This window comes from Apis cerana, linkage group LG12 (genome assembly GCF_029169275.1).
Source record: "Apis cerana isolate GH-2021 linkage group LG12, AcerK_1.0, whole genome shotgun sequence".
NCBI classification, from domain to species: Eukaryota; Metazoa; Arthropoda; class Insecta; order Hymenoptera; family Apidae; genus Apis; species Apis cerana.
Window position 1 is genome coordinate 6,400,970 of NC_083863.1, and position 19,193 is coordinate 6,420,162.

Here is a 19,193-nt window from a genome sequence, read left to right on the forward strand (position 1 = left end):
TTTTAGAATTTCTCTTTTTCACCCATTGTCTCGTGATTAATAATTACTTTTGTTAAACCAGTAACGCGCCGGATATTCGAATGCATACGTTAAGATTGAGAATTGAGTCAAGGAGTCAACGTAAGGATAATAATTGAATTAATTAACAAAGGAGAGAGAAAAAAAGTATGAAACGAATATTTAACGGTAAGGCGAATTTCAGTAGCTCGCCTAATCAGTATCGTCATCAATCTACTTAAATTCCGCCTATTAAATTCATACTATCCGTTCCATGTTTTCTCTTAAACATTCTTACTTCTTACAAACTGATATATATTTATATAGAAAAATTCCAATTGAATTTCAACATTCCCAGCATGGCTAGAAAGAAATAAATTAAGTCATTCTCTCAGAACTAAACTCGATAATCTCCACCAAGTCCCATCATCTTCGAAAAAAAAAGCCGACCGATCGAAACAAAAGTGGAATCGCAGGATTTTTCCGTCAGCCACCCACGAAAGGTATTGTCCCTCCGGTTGAATGGCTCAGACGTAATTCGTATAATTGCGGGACACACGCGCCACTCGTTGTCAGCCATTCTTTCGCAGGAATACGCAACGTTCCACGCGGCTCTCGTATGGCAATAAACAGTCATGCCCTGGATGGAACAGGGGGACAATTGCTCGCCACCACTCGGCCGAACGATTTCGTCGAAAACGACGTTTCCGCCTCCCTCTGTCCCGTTCACAGGGAGGAAAAAAGTTGGCGCGCGTTTACAACGTCTCTCCACTCGATCGTTGGTCGGGGCTTTTCCCTTGATTCGAGGGAAGATACTCGGGCGGCCGGCCTCGTTCGACGAATCGGGGGCTGCGAAAAGTATCGTGGCTTTGAAAGAAGAAGTGACGCGGAGGAGGGAAAGTCCGATTTTCTGATCGGTGAAGGTGGTAGGTGTCTAGAAGGAGGGGGAGGGTAAAAATATGCTCTCCATTTCCGACGTGAAGGCGGAAATTGAAGAAGTTGCGCGAGACGGGGCTGGAAATTATTTATTACTCAGCCGCCACCGTTAGTGGCGCCTTCTCTCGGTTTTCCAGACCCTTTCAGGATCTCCTCCTCCGCGGTAGTCTGGTCTTGGTGTGATATTTCAAGGTTTTGGGCGTCCAAGTTCTGTGCCGGAAGGTATTGAATTTTGGAATTATTTAGTCGGGAAAAATCGATTTATTTATATAGAAGATTCTGAGTTATGCACGAAACACATTTGCTGGTTGTAGTTTGGATCGGAAGAGTGTGGCGATCGTGATCATATTTCAAGATCTACGCGAATTCTTTTCGTAATGCCGAAATAAAACTCATAGTAAAAGATGACGAGTAATATATTGGAAACTCATGGTGAAACGAATCTCGTGATGTTACTTCTAATTCGAAGAAAAATCGGACAATTTGGGATAAGAGACGTTCTACTCTACTACGTCGATGCGAAGTGCCAATGATAGATTAAAACGACATTGAATCGGCAATAAGGTGTGACGTTATAGCCTAACCCAAGTCAAATTTCATGGCGTCACGTTTCTAGCGACGGCGCGGATTCCCCTCGCGTCGGGGCAAAAGAGTGCAGTTGTTAGCTGTCGGCGTTCACCATAATCCCTTCCTCTCCCTCCTTTCTTCTCTATTTCGTCGGGAAGCGTTCATCGAAACGCTAAACGCGAAGGCAATATCGGGCAGGACCAAGAGCGGGATCGTCGCGTTCTCAAAGCGACGAAAGAATGGTTCTTGTTTCCTAGAGGAATTCGAATTTTCTCCCGGATTCACTGCGTTACATTTTAAACCAGTTGCCCGTGTCCATTGCAAATTCTGATGAAAAGGAAAAGGGGAGAGATTGGAGAGGAAAGCCGGCGGGGAAAGGAAAAAAGGGAGCGGGGAGGAAGGAATTCGGAATCGTTAAATAAAAATCTGAAATCGAAACGAGGCAGTTACTTTACGGGGCTAAGTAACTTTGACAATATCGTTCTTTTCCACGGGTCCTACACCTGCGCCCTGTTTTTCGCCCCAAGAACAATTCCCCGTTTTTGCGATCCTCGCCTCCTCGCACGCACGCACGTAATACTTTTTATCGTAAGAAACGCTTTATATTTTATATCCAATCAGGACCACGGTCACAGTTAGCTGCCATGTTAGCTCGAGCCTTTCACGCGTCGGGGATAACGTAAATGGATATTCCATTTTTTTCTTTCTTCCTCTCCCTTCCCTTTTTTTACCCCCTTGTCTTCTCTTTTTCTTCCCGTCCTCGCCTCTTTTTTCCTTTCTTTTTTTGTATTTTCGCTCTCGCGTGTACGACTCGGCGGAGGTGAGACGAATGGCGAGTCGAAGAATGCCGGGACAAAAGGAGGCCAGCAGCGTAACACGCGTGACTCGTTCGAGCTCACGGTTGGTATGAGGTTGGCTCGGTTCGCGTCGCTGGTAAATTAAATTCTAATAAAGCTCGCCGAAACGGGTATGAAAAAAAGTGGTGGCAACTGTAGAGGTTCGGCGGGGAACAATGGAAGGCGTCGCGACCACGGCGAACCGCGGATAATTATATCGAGGCGGCGACCAGGAATTCGCGCAGAAAAACTTGTCTTCGTGGCATGGGCTCTGGCACGGGATGGACTAACTAACTCTCGATGGTATTGGTTTGATCGGTTGGTTTGTGCCGCTTCGACCACGATGTAAAAGGGGAAAAAAAAGGAAAGAAAAGAAAAAGAAAAAAGGAAGCGATCGGTGAAAAAGAGGGCGCGGCGAATAGTTTCGTTCCTCCTGTTTCTCTGCGGATTTCGCCTCGATGGCCAGGAGGAGGTGTCCCTCGCCTCGTTCGGAAGCTTTGATATCTTTCTGCGCCTTGCGGAATAGGACCTGGGGCAAGAAACGGCGATTCCATGTTATTAATGACAGGTTCGAACAGTGGATGGAACGAGAAAGCGAACCGGTGATTTCTCTCGTTGTTTTATTAAAATTTAATTTATTCGTCTTGCGTAAGTATCAATCAAAAACTCATTTTTAGAAAAGAAATCGTTCCAATTTTTCAATGATTGAAAATTTTCCCATCTACGGTTCTTCTATTTTTTAATTCATATCGAAACCCTCACACATTTGTTAATTTCAAATATCGAATGAACTTGTGTGAAAAAAACGGAATTATAGTTTACAACACGATCGTGTAATTTATAAAATTGTACAACTTATGAAATTACGAACGACGTTTGAAGCTACTAGTTCGATCAAGTACGAATCGATGGTAGAAAATATGGGACGGTCCACGAGCCGTGTAAAGGTTAAAAAGGCTTGGGGAAATGCGATTCGAGATATTTGATTTTATTCTCCTTTGTAGATGCAACCGTAGTTCTTACCATTCGATCGGGCGGAAGTTTAACGAAACGTTATTACCCTTTCCAGGATCGACACGTGAAGAATTCGAGCAAGGATCCCCAGATGGACTCGAGCCAAGACTACTGCCTTCTACTGGGTTACGAGAACAAGACGCACACCGTTTTACGTTTCAGCAGGAGATACGATACGTGCGACCCGCGGGACCTCAAGATCACGGTAAGTCGTTTGATTTATACGACTTCCGGCGTGAAAGATAATTCCGTGGTGGCGCGAAGTGCTCGCCCGAGGAATCGTTTGATGGATTTATGAGAAAAATTGAGCGGCACACCACGCTTGCTTGCTAGCCAGCCGTGGAAGAATTATTTATCGCGGTTCTTCGCAAAATTGACCAGCTCCCTCTATATACTACCCCTTTAAATAATTAATCCGTATCCTGACGCTCGTATATACATCGCGATTGAATTTATTTATTTAATTTCCCGATGTCTGTAAAATTACCGGCAATTTCGAAACTGTCTCGCGTCTAACATTTATCCACGATCTTTGCGATGTTTTTGAAGTTGACATAATCGAAAACCCGATAATCGATACCTAACTATCCGTGATATTTCATTTTAAATTTAATCGTTTGATCCTCGTTGATTTTCATTCCTTTTTTCTCCCCCTCCCCTGTACATTCGTCCATCATTTTATACATTAGCATTTAAAATCGATTGCTTCGATTTTCCACTCGAATGCTTCATGATATAAAGAGCTTTATATAGGCTCTTGTTTGGGAATGTAATTCGATTTAAATTTTCAACTTCCCTTTCAAACTCGTCTTCAACTTCCATCCAATTCCATCCCGAAACGAACAAACGGAACGGCGTCCCTAAATTTCGAATCGTTTCAAATTTCACGAGCGACCTCGCCGAGAAATAAAACTTAAATTCAAAACGCATTATCGTTTCTCGTCGTTCAAAGTTTCAATCCTATCGCTCGATAATCGATTCGAATTATCCGCGGAAAACAGGTTTGCGTGCACGGGATCCGGCAACAGACGCACAGGATCGGGTACGGAATCGGAATGGAAATACGATTCATTACGCGTCGCAATTAACGTTAATTAACCGACATTACGGGGTGGCAAATACGGGGAGTAGGGGAAAGCGTGAGGAATTTCACGGTCTAACAAGAGCGTAAGTGGGGAAGTCGTGGACAGTTTGGAGGAATCGTTAGCGTGGGGGGAAAGAGGGCGAGGATATTAACATAGGCCGGGGAAAATTCAAAGATCTCGGTTATCAGTCTTCGTTCTATCTGCATGTGGATTCCGTGGGATAGGACAGGCCGACCCAGTTCTTTATTTCGCCGGTTAATTAACTCGGAGATAGATGGAGCCACGATAGAGCCGTCCGTTCGGTTGGTACCGCGGCTTTTTAACTAGGCCTAGGAAGAGATAAAGCGTTTGTTGCGATTCTTTTGTGCTGGCTGTGCAATTTATGAAGCGGAAACAGAAGCGGGTCGTTTTGATAGCGTCGTATATATGAAGCTATTTTCTAATGGACAGATTAGAATTATGGCAACCTGTTGACCAAAGCAAGGGTAGGAATATTCATTGTGCAAAGAATCGGGAATTAATCGAGGCAGTTTATCACGAACGAAGAATTCTAAGTGATTCATGAAGGAAAGTTGGTTGGATCAAGAAGTTTTTATATCTACTTTAATTTTAAACAGAGAGATTTGTCCATGAGTTGAGATTTTGGATGGCGTGATTGACAAGACTGAATTGGAGATAGTAAGTAATAATAGAATAATAATGAGGTTAAGAATGACAGTTCAACTGTTTATGAAAATAGAAGTTGTCCGAAAGTTTGTCAGAAATCGAAAATAAAATTGCACGATTAAAAATCACACTACACAGCTTTCAAAACTCCAATTTCAACAAACGAAATATTAATATTAAATCTCAGATTTAATTATTATCCCACAAATCTGTCGAATCCGTCTTTCCATTAAATGTCGTTTAAGGATCAGTAACGCGAATCGGGAAATCGAATAATTGATTGTTTCTCTTCGTTTACGCCTTCGTTTATATGCCACCACGCATACAGACGAGAGAGACTCGTGAAACCCGAGGCGACCGTCGTAAAACAATCACGAACTTTCGAAATAATTACACGGTTTACGTTTTGCCATGGCGTTTCGAGATTCGTCGATATTGCGAACGATGAATATTCGTGTTCCCTGTTTACGCGTAAATAATTGACGCGTGGCGCGCAAATATTGGCGAGGATACGAAGTTGAAGGGAAACGTTGGCGGACCGGTTCTCACCGTTGAATTTACCTGGATGAGCGAGTGATTCGCAAGACGCGCGAAATAGGATTGCTTTGTCCAAAGAGTAATTACACGTCGCGGGGAATGGAAACGCGTTGACGTTCATTATTCCGAGGGAGAAAAATTTAATTTAATTTACTTCAAATGGAGAGAGGATTAAAGCTCTTTTGTGTACTATTATATAATCGTAATAATTTAAACACCGTTGTCCTTTCGAGACGATTATACTTACGATATTTTTACAATCTTGCAATCGTGCATATTTTACGTTATTAATTAAACGCTTCAAGTAATTAGTCCGTCATTCTCTCTAACGATCGAACAATATTCCCAAGATCTCGTTAAAATATACATAAAGAAAAAGAAAAAGAAAAAGGAAAAAGAGAGGCGCTTTGATCGTACGAAGACGAATCAGAACAATTTTTAAAGAATTCTATTCCGCGATGTGAGCACGAGCCATCCATCCAGCTGATCCCCTCGGAAGTCTACATTATGCAGATGAAGATTTCAGAATTTCGTTGTCGCCCGGTCCGATCTGCTTCACGTATACGCTCTAAGCAGGATTTAGAAAAGAAAGAGGACACTGTGGTGCTACCTCTCTGATCTCGATCTCGGGAATCCGTACAGAAAAGTGAACACGTTGGATGCACCAAACGTTCCCAAGGAATGTCCGTCTAAGCAGTTGAGTCATCAAAATGGCCGGGTGCAAAAATAAAGCGAGCCACCGCGAGTCGAGATTCTATCTGAAAGGGTGAAGGGGGAACGGCAAACGACGAAGTCAGCTCCCCTTTTCCTTTATCTGATCGCGTGACGTATCGGTGTACCCTACATGATATTTTTACGTGTCACGTTCACAGTGCCCTAAGCCCCCTCGAGTCGTGGCTTCTCGCCGAATGTGTATTACGTCCGAATCCGTAGGTGGACCGTAAGAGATACTTGGAACGAGGTTTGTACAGGGTTATCGGCGATCAGAGTCAACAGGCGAAACGTAGCCAAGGCTCTTTGTCTCGTGATAAAAGTTATGGTTGAGGGAATCGTGCTACCATATGTGAAAGGACGGTTCTTTGGATAAATAGATTGAAAAGCGGTGGCTGTGTGTTCTCATCGGCTTTGGTGAAAAAAGTCACGGCGGTTGTTTAATATTAATCTCGATCGAATCGGACCAGTGCGAAGTTAGCACGTGGCCCGATGCAGACTTTAAAAATGAATGGAAGTATCTCTCCACGTGCAGATATTTTCGCTTGTCTTCTTTTCCCGTGTCGTGGATTTTTAATCTACGAATTGTTTATGCGTTTAATTAATTATCTATGCGAATTCGAAAAGCAACATTGATCTCTCGAATTTATATGAATTTACAGAGAAAAATATCAAAAGATACATTAGACGTGTCTAAATTCGACTAATGTAACCGTTTGTAACCAGCGAAACAATATTTGTCACTGCTAAGAAGATTAAACACTAACTCTAAACATTCCAACTCCAACGTCTTCTCACCTAACAAACCCCCGAACTCAACTCCCTTAACCGACGACGTAGCCGCCAAGTGTCACCAGAATTCGCACCATTGTCAGCCAAACGACGATCAAACAGTACGTCATAAAATTAATAAAATTTCATAATACCGTTTCAATAAATAACGCCTGAAAGAAATTTAAACATTTCCGATTCTCTGTCAAATTATCGATGTAACACTTTCGTATCCATTGTCGTCTCAAATCGGCAGGCCAGGAGCGCAGTTCCGGAAGCGGGACCTCGAACCATTGTTATTTCTACGGCAGCCCACGGTGGATTAATCGAATGAACATCAAATTAAGCGATGCTCCGCCATAACCGGCTTACACGGAAGAGGGCTTCGATTGCATATTAATATCGCGCGGTTGGCCTCGTCCTTTGCTTTGATATTCACGGGCCTCATCACCGCCTCTGAAATTAAACTCGACTACATCGTAGACGACACGCACGTGACAAGGGGCGGCCAGGTCTTACCAGAATATGCGCTGATTCCCGCGCAATACGCTTGTAATTAGTTCATTAGCGGCCACGTGTGTATCCAATCTCTCGTGTGCACGTATGGTCGTCACACGAGCCACGTTTCGACGAAATGCGCATTCAAATGTGCATTTTTCATAATCAGGCTCGTTTCAGACGAATTATGCAAACGAGTAATTATTTCGTTATCAGCTGGATCCGTCGTAAACGAACGAACGGAGTTTCCAACAGGGTTGGAACGCAGACGGAGAGATCGTCGATGAAAGGGTAAATATTTCACAATGGGAATCGCTTCAATCGTATTCGCTTGGTGTAACGAATTGATCTATTTATTTTCTCCGGCAAAGAAGTGTACACAGGGAAACGAGAAACTCGGCCCAGTTTTGGATAGTCAAAATAAACGCCGCTCCCTCTGCATCCGATAAATTTTCGCGACAATGCGCGGCTGAGTCGGTGGTGAACTCTTGTGCCGGATGGAAAACGCAAAAGTTTCGACACGAAACGACGAGGATTCTCTTCTTTGAGGCTGGCGCGAGGATTTGCGGTCGATGATATTATGCAATCCTAGACTTGCCAATCTGAACTCGAATCGTCGCTTCGCGTACGAGACTCGTGGATGCTTTTTCCACAAAGTATTCTCTTTTTCGAACGATATGCATCTTCTCGGATAAAAATGGGATCAAATGGAAATTAGATTATCTAAATTGAAAGATTACCGGATCGAGCACGATTGAATTTTAACTGTGACTTATTTACCCGAACTAATAATCCAAGTATGGATCAGAGGATTATAGAAATGAGTAGACAGAATTACAAAATAGTCGCGATATAAGACTTTTATATAAGACAAGGGATGTAAAAATAAATCGGATCAGAAAATACCGTCAATCGATCTAACAAAATCTAGAACCTTGTGCGAAGTGAATTCAGGAACAAAATCTAGGGAAAAACAGAGAGAGAGAGAGAGAGAGCAAATTCTCTTCGCCAGCTTGGAGGATATGCACACGTGAACATTACGGTAGGGAGATTGGTGCGCCTTGCAAAGGGGATTGGCTAGGTGACCTCGTTCTGCTTCTATTCCCTTCCTATCTGTACCCGTATCTAGTTTACCACTTCGCCCCCTCCCCACCCTCTCCCCTGCTTGACTGGTTGACTGGCCGGCCCTATAGTAGCCAACGCGAACTTCCTGAATAAGGTCCTCCCTCGGCACTAGAACTGATCGCTATTCCGAATGGTTCGGTACGATGTAAAAGGAAAATCGAATTTGACCGATGCCTTTGGGATCGACGGGGGAGGGGAGGAGGGTTTAGAGGGCGAAGGGGGGAAGCGGGAGGGGAAAGTGGCCAGGTGGGCCGACGATCTTATTGGGTGGATCCTCCGTGTACTCGTGGAGCGTCGTGGCAGGGGGCGCCAGGGGTATTTCGCCGGAAGCTGCCTATCCGCTACGACGGGAAATCGAATCAAGGAGATTCCGCGGGCCCTCAGGCGCCAGATTACGTGTACGTTTGGAGACAATTATCGGCAGAAATTCGATTCCTCGCGCGCTGCGGAAGATCGAGTCTCTCCGCAGTTAATCTCGATCGATCAACATTCGATGATGGAGGAAACCTTTCACGATTGAAAACGTACCAAATTGAAAATCGAACGTGTAAAATTTTTTAAGGTTATACGTTTTCGTAAATTTTGAGGAAAGAAATGTACATGTAATTTACATAATTCTATCGAACAAATAACTGTTTCGATGATCGTAGTATTTGGTTTCCAATTCGATCCACGTGCTTCCCTTTCCCTCTTCACGAGTACTACTTCTGACAAACGTAAAAAATTAAATCGGGCAATCGGATCCAAGTGTAGTCCCCATGTAGAACCAATTACTTTTACGAGTTCCTCCTTTGCTCGATCGGTACGAAAGCCATCGATTTAATCGAGCATAGGAACAAACGTGAGATCGTTTCCCCCAAGTTTCTCCCGAAAATGGGCGAGAATTTAAAGGAACGTTACCCTGGGAAGGGGGGAAGGGCAACTTCCAATTACGCTGATGCCCTGTTCTCCCTCCCCTGTCTCTCGCGATTTGCTCGATTGTCAACAACATGTTTGTTAAAAAAAAAAAAAGAGGCAAGCAGACGAGATCGAATGAAAAACCGACCGCCTGCCCACAGCTACCACACAGACATGCATACCTTGCCAACTAATGACAGTTCGAAGAAGTTCCTCTCTCCCCTTCTTCCTCTCTATAAGTTTTCCAATCGGCCAAAAACTTGGGAACAGACATTTACTTAGAAGAATCCAGTCCAGGGGGCAAGGGAAGGGAGTCGTTTTGTTATCGACGCGGCGAAAGTAGATTTTCCGACGAGATGGCCACGATCAATCGTAGCCCTTTCGATCCCATTCCAATCAACGTTGCGTTCACCCTCGACCACTGGTATCGAAACGACGCGATAAAGTTGGAACAGGAAGGGTTCCAATAAAGTTTCGAATGCGTTACTAAACTCGAACCCTATTCTTCTATTTATATATCATGTTTCGACGCTCTCTGCTCATACGCGTTCTACACTTCTTTGCACGCAGCATCGTGATATCTTCGATTTTCATTCCATTGAATTCGAATTGAAGATGGGTCGCGAATAAGAAAGGGAAGGAGAATAATCGTGTGGATCGACGTAATTACGAATCGAAGGAGTAAAATTAAATCGTCCAACTTTATTTCAGCCTGAATGAGATCGTTCGAGATTTGGAAAATTTACATTATTCGCGCGATTCGAAACGATTTTTCTTTCTTCGTCGCGTCTTTATCGTGTCGATCGAACGAGATTGAATTAAACGAGAAATGGATTATATTATAAAAACTGTATTATATCTTCAGGAAAATAGATTTTTGGAAACGGATGTATAGAATAAATATTGTCTGCTACGTTATATTATTTTAAATATTTCATTGAAAAGCAATTCGATATTACGATTAACGTTATAATTCTATAATGTGTGGCATAAGAAAAAAAGGAACGAAAGATATAGTTAATCAATACCTATTACGTTTCGATCAATGCCTATTGGAAAACAGATATTTTATTGAAAATTTATTGAATATGAATATTAAATGTGCATTATTTCCGGATAATTTACAGATCGAACGAAATAATAATTTATATATTCTATTTTCAAATAGAATCCGCTTGTAGAAACATTTGTTTCAAATTATTCTAACCTGATATCCCGTTAGATTTCCAACACAGGATAAATACAATCATTTTAACACGTATAATTCGTGCATTTTCTAAAACAAAAATTCTCCTCGTCCAACATTCATATTCGTCGAACTCGTCCTAAAAACCACATCGATCAAATCGAAGCAAAGTTGCAAATTTTGTTTATGCAATCAGTCCCGAGGGGCTGCCTATAAACATTCAGTTTGTGATTGTACGAGGAGTTGGCCATTAAACTCGTGTTTCGGATTACCTCTAATTCCTCGCAGGCGTCGAGTAGAGGGAGCGGGGATTAGTCGAAGATTAAGCTGTTGGACACGTTACTGGCCATGGCTGCTCGGCAGAAACTTCCCCGGGCTTTCCTTACGGAATCTCTCTCTTCTTTCCTTTCGCGAGCTAAAACTTATCGGCGCTCCACGCTCCAGGCTAAATTGGATAAGCATCGGCCCATACCTTCGCCTCTACGCCGAGACGAGAGATGAGAGTGAAATAGCGCGGAAGAGGTTGGGAGCCTTGGTTGCTTTTTAAAAATATTTCTCTCTCTCTCTCTCTCTCTCTCTCTCTTCCAATAGATTCGTTACGAAATTATACTGTAATTTTTTGCACGGGGATTTTAACCTTGGTTCGGTTAACTGCATTCTGAAGAGTTTCGCGCGACGGTGTCAAGGATATCATCAAAGGATTTCCATTTCGAGGTAAAAGCTCAAGCGATCGATCGATGATGAGTGACGACACGTGTGATTTCGAAAACGATGATACACATTGAAATAAGAACGGAAAGAGAGAAAGAGAGAGGAACGGGGAAGAGAGTACTTTTCCCTGTACCACGCTAATTTCGTTTTACAAAAGAAAGTTCGGGTCAATGCGAAAATCTCGTTATCTTGAAAAAAGAAAAAAAACGGATCGAGAGAAAAGCTTTATATAGCCTCACTGCGGTAGATCAATATTCGACGGACATATTATAAGAATCCGCGTTCCAAATGTCTATCTAGGATACGAGATCCGTGACCTGGAAAAAAAAATGTAAAGATTCACGAGACACTGACTATTATCATCGATTGATTGTAGTCGTGAATATGGTGCAGTACAGGATATTTGATTGACTATTGAAAAAAAAGAAAGAAAAAAAATGAAAAATCGCGTTTACTTCAGGATTACTGAGGATAGAAAATGTGAAATTTCTTTTAGAATTTACAATGTGTTTCATATGTGTTTCATATTCGCTTTTTCTTTATCGATGCGTGATACGGATATTATATAAATGACACCAAATTTATCCTAAAATAGTCGAAACTGTTCTATAAAATTGGAGAAAAAAGAATATTTTATATAATACTTTTCTTTTGTTATCTATTTTTCTCTCTCTTTTTTCCCCCTCATCAATTTCTTTATAATAAAAATTCAAAGAAAATTTAGTCCTTTACAATACTTCTCTTCCGTTCTCCATTTTTTCTCATTTCTTTTCTCTTCTTACCAATTTTCCCGGTAGACAAATTCATAGATGAGGAAAACAATTTTTTACAATGTTTCCCTTTTATTGTTACTTCTCTTCTTATCAATTGTTCCGCAAACAAATTCGAGAAAAACAATTTTTTACAACATTTTTCCCTTTATTCTTCATTTTTATCATTTCTCTTCTCACCAATTTTTCTCTGTCAGCAAATACGAGGAAAACAATCGTTCCCTCCCCTCCTCGCCCTCGCTTTTCTATTTTTTCCCCCTTTTTCCTTTCCAAAAAAGCGATTTTTAAAAACGCGCTTTATAAATTCAATGAAAGGTGAAATCAATCCGAGGGCGATCGACGGACGGGGATCTCGACTGATCGCAGAGTGCAAGAGATAACGATCGGGCCAGTCGTAAAATTGGATTAAAATCACGTCGTCGAAGCTTCTTTTTGCAGGCTTCGGCAGCGCCAGTTTATAAGGGCGCGGCCATCCCCGTGGCTCTCCACGCTATTAAATCGTAGCAACATATATTACGAAATCGGCCACGGAGCTTAACTGCTTACACCGAAGCTTAAATTAGGTGGCGTTCGCTCACAGGCTTGGAACAGCGTTAACCAATTTTATCGTGGCCGTTAGACATGTAAATTAGCTGCATACAAAATAAGCTAATGCAAAACGGAAGCGATCGTATTTAAAGGGGGTGGCTACGGAAAAGGGACGTTCCACGGGAGAAAGAGCTAGTCATGCGAATTTAAGCCGCGTTCTTACGAACCTCCATGCTTACACGCATCCCTCTATCTATGTGTCGTAACTACTAAGTATCCTAATTTAAGTTATTTCAATTCTTCCAATAATAATCTTACAATTGTGATTTATAAAGTAAGTATTAGTTGAGAGACATTTAATTTTGTTTTGTAATTTACGAATTTTAGACTTGTAATAAAATAAAATATTTTGTGTTACAGAGGGAAGAGTATTTGGTAAATTCTGTAAATTAACTATCAATAGTTGATCCTCTTTCGTGTTTTATTATTACATGAATATTTAGAGGTAACGGATTAAGACAAAATAATCTTGAGTGGAAAACCGGCGAATAATCCAGGCAATAGAATCGTAAAATCAAGGGATTCAAAGAGTTCTATTAAAAGGAAGATCGAACAAAAGAATTATTGCAAATTTTCAATGGCCTTATGAGATATTGACGATATTACATGATTTTTAATATTATATCACGAAGGATTATCGATTCCAGCAGAATCGAACGAAGTGATTAATTCCACTGTTAAGATAGAAATTAAAAATTAAGATAAGAAGAAAAATTAATCGAGGAATATTCTGTTCAATTTCAACAAAATTGAATGGCGATTAATTAATTTCTCTCTGTCAAGTACCCTTTATCGGCTCCTCACTTAAAAATGAATCAAACGAAGCGAAAAAGTTCTGAATAAAGTGATTATCTCCACGATATTCTTCCATAAGTAGAAGCTTAAAACCATCCAAAAAAAAAAAAAAAAAAAAGAAATGATTAGAAAACAGGAGAAATGAAATCTCTCTGTTTCGTAAGTATCATTTAACAATCGCCTCGTCTTCGTCATGCTTACACCATCATCCTCGTATACAGAAATTTGCGGCGATAGTAAAGTATCCTTATCCCCCGGTTCTGCGTGTTCTTTATTGAAACACCGAACGGTGAGATTAAGCCAGGCTTATAACGATTATGCGTTATGCGGGTTTGCCGAGGAAACAATTTCCATTATCATTAATTGCGGTTTTATATGCAAAAATGTGGCGGCAACCGACCCGGTTCCAAGCATAAAAAGGAAACGAGACGAAGTGGGGAGGAGAAAAACGGAGGGAAAGAAAGGAGGGGGGTGGAGAGCACATCTCACGCAATGCACAAGCGACATTAATCTTTCGAAGGTTGACGGGGTTGTCATAGCTTTGCCGATCGAGATCGCCGCCCATCCATTAATAAAACTCGATCCAACGAATGATTTCACTCGTAGACCTCCATTGGCGTATACACATCGCCACGTTACATCAAAAGCCGCATGCGGAAGTTTATAGTTCGTAACGAGGTTTACTTGGATTCGTGAGCGAAATATGATTGTGATTTATGAACTGGAAAAATAATCGAAAGGAATTACGTTTTCCTTCTTCGAAGCGTGAAACGAAATTTTTTGTTTCGGATTTCTTTCGATTTCTTTTTATTTCGAGTTAAACGCTTTATGGGGGAAAAAAAGTCTTTTATTTTATTCTTTCTCATTGATTGTAATGAAGTTGAAATATATTGTTAAAAATATATCGTTAAAGGTTACTTTCAACAATTTTTTGTTTTTTTTTTTAATATAATTCATGATTGGCTATAGTTTTCGAGTTATTCGCAAAATATTTAATTACCTTTAATTATCTTCTAAACTAATAATTTAAACTAATAACTAGTAATTCAATATATAGTCTTATATATGGTCTTATTAATAGAGATGCCATAATCCATCCAATTATGTATTAAAAACGATATGATTTTAAATAAAAAAGTAAAGTTAATCTTTATAGGTTCTCTATGCATTTACCTATGGAAAAATTAACAATATCAGAATATAACTGTTCAGAAACAATTCAACTTTTATCTGAAATATTTTTTAATATCATGGAAAACAAACGAAATATTACAAAAGTTTATGTTATTTACACTCAATATATTTCTCCAGAATTAAAAAAATTTTCAAAAAATATTCATCATTGTAAAAAAAAAAAACTTTTATTGCAAAAAGTAAGTATATAGAATTATATACTATATAGAATTATATAGTATATAGAAAAGGTAAATATATAGAATTAAGAAAACTGAATTAAAAAAATAATACACAAAAATAAAATGGCGTTTACATAACGTAAGTATAGGTAAGTATAGATAAGATAAATATAGGTAAGTATATAAAAATTCATAAGAAATTTATATTTTTCATGAATTATATATTTCTCATAAAAATTTAATTAATTTTATTCTTTTTATAGAAAATTCAAAAATCGGCCAAAAGTTTTATTTCAATGTATTCCAAGATAAATGAAAATTCGAAGAATATTAGAGAATTTGACATTTCCAAGAACTGCAAGAAATTTTTGAAAAAATTTCTCGAGCAACTTGCTATGAAGTTATATTTTCCTGATACAAAATCGAAAATTTTAGCCAGAGTTTTTGAAAAATTGAAAAATTTTACATATAATATATGCAGCGATCCAGACTGTTGTATAGCAAACGCAAGACCACTATTCACAACTAGGAAGGAAGTTACGTTAATATAGAAAAATAATAGTAATTTCTTCGAAATTTGTTTTATGTAATGCGTTATTTATATTTATATTTGTTGGAAATGAAATACAATATAGTGTATACATTAATTTTAAGAAAAATAAATTATATTAAACATTAGTAGCATTTGTTTATATTTGTTATATTCATGTAAAATAAAATTTGTCATTTCATATTTATCATTTCATGATGAAAAAAATTGTATTTTATAAATGATAAATTTTATTTACTTATAAAATAACAATAAAATTGTAAATTTTATGGAATAACAAATGTATGTACTTTTTATTTAAATAAATTTTATTTTCTATGAACATATTGTTTTATTTTATATTTCCCATTACCAACATCCTTCCACAATTCTTTAGAATATCATAATATTAAATATTAAAAAATACTTGTACATTTTCATTTAAATAATTAAGAAAAATAAATTCCTATTTTATATTAAACATTAGTAGCATTTGTTTATACCTGTTATATTCATGTAAAATAAAATTTATCATTTCATAATGACAAAAATTATATTTTACAAATGATAAATTTTATTGTTACTTATAAAATAACAATAAAATTGTAAATTTTATGGAATAACATAAATGTATGTACTTTTTACTTAAATAAATATTATATTCTATGAATATATTGTTTTATTTTATATTTCCCATTACCAACATCCTTCCACAATTCTTTAAAATATCATAATATTAAATATTAAAAAATATTTATGCATTTTCATATAAATAATTAAGAAAAATGAATTCCTATCTTATATTAAACATTAGTAGCATTTGTTTATACCTGCTATATTCATGTAAAATAAAATTTATCATTATGAAATAATCATTATCATAATGAAAAAAATTATATTTTATAAATGATAAATTTTATTTACTTATAAAATAACAATAAAATTGTAAATTTTATAGAATAACAAATATATGTACTTTTTATTTAAATAAATTTTATTTTCTATGAACATATTGTTTTATTTTATATTTCACATTACCAACATCCTTCCACAATTCTTTAGAATATCATAACATTAAATACTAAAAAATAATTATATATTTTCATATAAATAATTGATACAAATCACAAATTGCAGTCTATCTATTAGAAATTACAATATTATTAATATTAAAAAAATATAAAAATAATTACGCAAAGGTACGTATACATAGAAATAAGAAAACTATTGAAAAAATAAGAAAAAAAATGAAAAAAAATTAAAAGTAAGTATGTAGCTAAATATTTCAATTAATCAAAAAATTCGAAAATTCCAACAAATAAATATTAATTCTAAAAGCGTAACAAAATCCTCAGCATAAACATTGCTAACTGAATTATACAAAAAACATTAAGAGCATATCCTTACATATCATATTCTCCTGCTAAAAAGTGGAAAATTTAGACGAGAAACTTTAAGAAATTGTTCTCTGTTAAAATTTTTTAATGCCACCTCCTTACATATCATATTCTTCTGTTAAAAAGTCGAAAATTTGGACGAAAATTTGTAAAATTGCTCTCTGTTAAAATTCTTTAGTGCCACCTCTTTACATATCATATTCTCCTGTTAAAAAGTCGAAAATTTGGTCGAAAATTTCTAAAATTGCGCTCTGTTAAAATTTTTTAGTGCCACCTGTTTAGATATCATATTCTCCTGTTAAAAAGTAGAGAATTTGGACTAGAAAGTTTAAGAAATTGGTCTCTGTTAAAATTTTTATTGCCTCTTTACATATCTTTTTCTCCTGTTAAAAAGTCGGAAATTTGGACGAAAATTTGTAAAATTGCTCTCTGTTAAAATTTTTAGTGCCACCTCTTTACACATCATATTCTCCTGTTAAAAAGTCGGAAATTTGGGCGAGAAATTTTAAGAAACTTTAAGAATTGGCCCTCTGTTAAAATTTTTAGTGCCACCTCTTTACACATCATATTCTCCTGTTAAAAAGTCGGAAATTTGGGCGAGAAATTTTAAGAAACTTTAAGAATTGGCCCTCTGTTAAAATTTTTAGTGCCACCTCTTTACACATCATATTCTCCTGTTAAAAAGTCGGAAATTTGGGCGAGAAATTTTAAGAAACTTTAAGAATTGGCCCTCTGTTAAAATTTTTAGTGCCACCTCTTTACACATCATATTCTCCTGTTAAAAAGTCGGAAATTTGGGCGAGAAATTTTAAGAAACTTTAAGAATTGGCCCTCTGTTAAAATTTTTAGTGCCACCTCTTTACACATCATATTCTCCTGTTAAAAAGTCGGAAATTTGGGCGAGAAATTTTAAGAAACTTTAAGAATTGGCCCTCTGTTAAAATTTTTAGTGCCACCTCTTTACACATCATATTCTCCTGTTAAAAAGTCGGAAATTTGGGCGAGAAATTTTAAGAAACTTTAAGAATTGGCCCTCTGTTAAAATTTTTAGTGCCACCTCTTTACACATCATATTCTCCTGTTAAAAAGTCGGAAATTTGGGCGAGAAATTTTAAGAAACTTTAAGAATTGGCCCTCTGTTAAAATTTTTAGTGCCACCTCTTTACACATCATATTCTCCTGTTAAAAAGTCGGAAATTTGGGCGAGAAATTTTAAGAAACTTTAAGAATTGGCCCTCTGTTAAAATTTTTAGTGCCACCTCTTTACACATCATATTCTCCTGTTAAAAAGTCGGAAATTTGGGCGAGAAATTTTAAGAAACTTTAAGAATTGGCCCTCTGTTAAAATTTTTAGTGCCACCTCTTTACACATCATATTCTCCTGTTAAAAAGTCGGAAATTTGGGCGAGAAATTTTAAGAAACTTTAAGAATTGGCCCTCTGTTAAAATTTTTAGTGCCACCTCTTTACACATCATATTCTCCTGTTAAAAAGTCGGAAATTTGGGCGAGAAATTTTAAGAAACTTTAAGAATTGGCCCTCTGTTAAAATTTTTAGTGCCACCTCTTTACACATCATATTCTCCTGTTAAAAAGTCGGAAATTTGGGCGAGAAATTTTAAGAAACTTTAAGAATTGGCCCTCTGTTAAAATTTTTAGTGCCACCTCTTTACACATCATATTCTCCTGTTAAAAAGTCGGAAATTTGGGCGAGAAATTTTAAGAAACTTTAAGAATTGGCCCTCTGTTAAAATTTTTAGTGCCACCTCTTTACACATCATATTCTCCTGTTAAAAGTCGGAAATTTGGGCGAGAAATTTTAAGAAACTTTAAGAATTGGCCCTCTGTTAAAATTTTTAGTGCCACCTCTTTACACATCATATTCTCCTGTTAAAAAGTCGGAAATTTGGGCGAGAAATTTTAAGAAACTTTAAGAATTGGCCCTCTGTTAAAATTTTTAGTGCCACCTCTTTACACATCATATTCTCCTGTTAAAAAGTCGGAAATTTGGGCGAGAAATTTTAAGAAACTTTAAGAATTGGCCCTCTGTTAAAATTTTTAGTGCCACCTCTTTACACATCATATTCTCCTGTTAAAAAGTCGGAAATTTGGGCGAGAAATTTTAAGAAACTTTAAGAATTGGCCCTCTGTTAAAATTTTTAGTGCCACCTCTTTACACATCATATTCTCCTGTTAAAAAGTCGGAAATTTGGGCGAGAAATTT

General features: G+C 37.7%; 1 protein-coding gene across 6 annotated transcripts in view; it reads left to right on the plus strand.

The window, feature by feature from the left end:
- Window positions 1–15,741, plus strand: part of LOC107993838 (MOXD1 homolog 2) — a 141,017-nt gene extending 125,276 nt beyond the window's left edge. For 3 of the 6 annotated variants that reach the window (XM_062082733.1, XM_017050460.3, XM_062082734.1), the window contains 2 exons: window positions 3,406–3,555; window positions 7,377–10,898. In XM_062082733.1, the coding sequence (XP_061938717.1) occupies window positions 3,406–3,555; window positions 7,377–7,454 (228 nt within the window). In that variant the 3' untranslated portion in view covers window positions 7,455–10,898. Of the gene's footprint in view, window positions 1–3,405; window positions 3,556–4,885; window positions 7,131–7,376; window positions 10,899–13,255; window positions 13,850–14,846; window positions 15,064–15,308 lie in introns of those variants that run through there. The other 3 variants (XR_009832146.1, XM_017050462.3, XM_017050463.3) reach the window with 3 other exon arrangements.
- The last annotated feature ends 3,452 nt before the right edge of the window (window positions 15,742–19,193 follow it).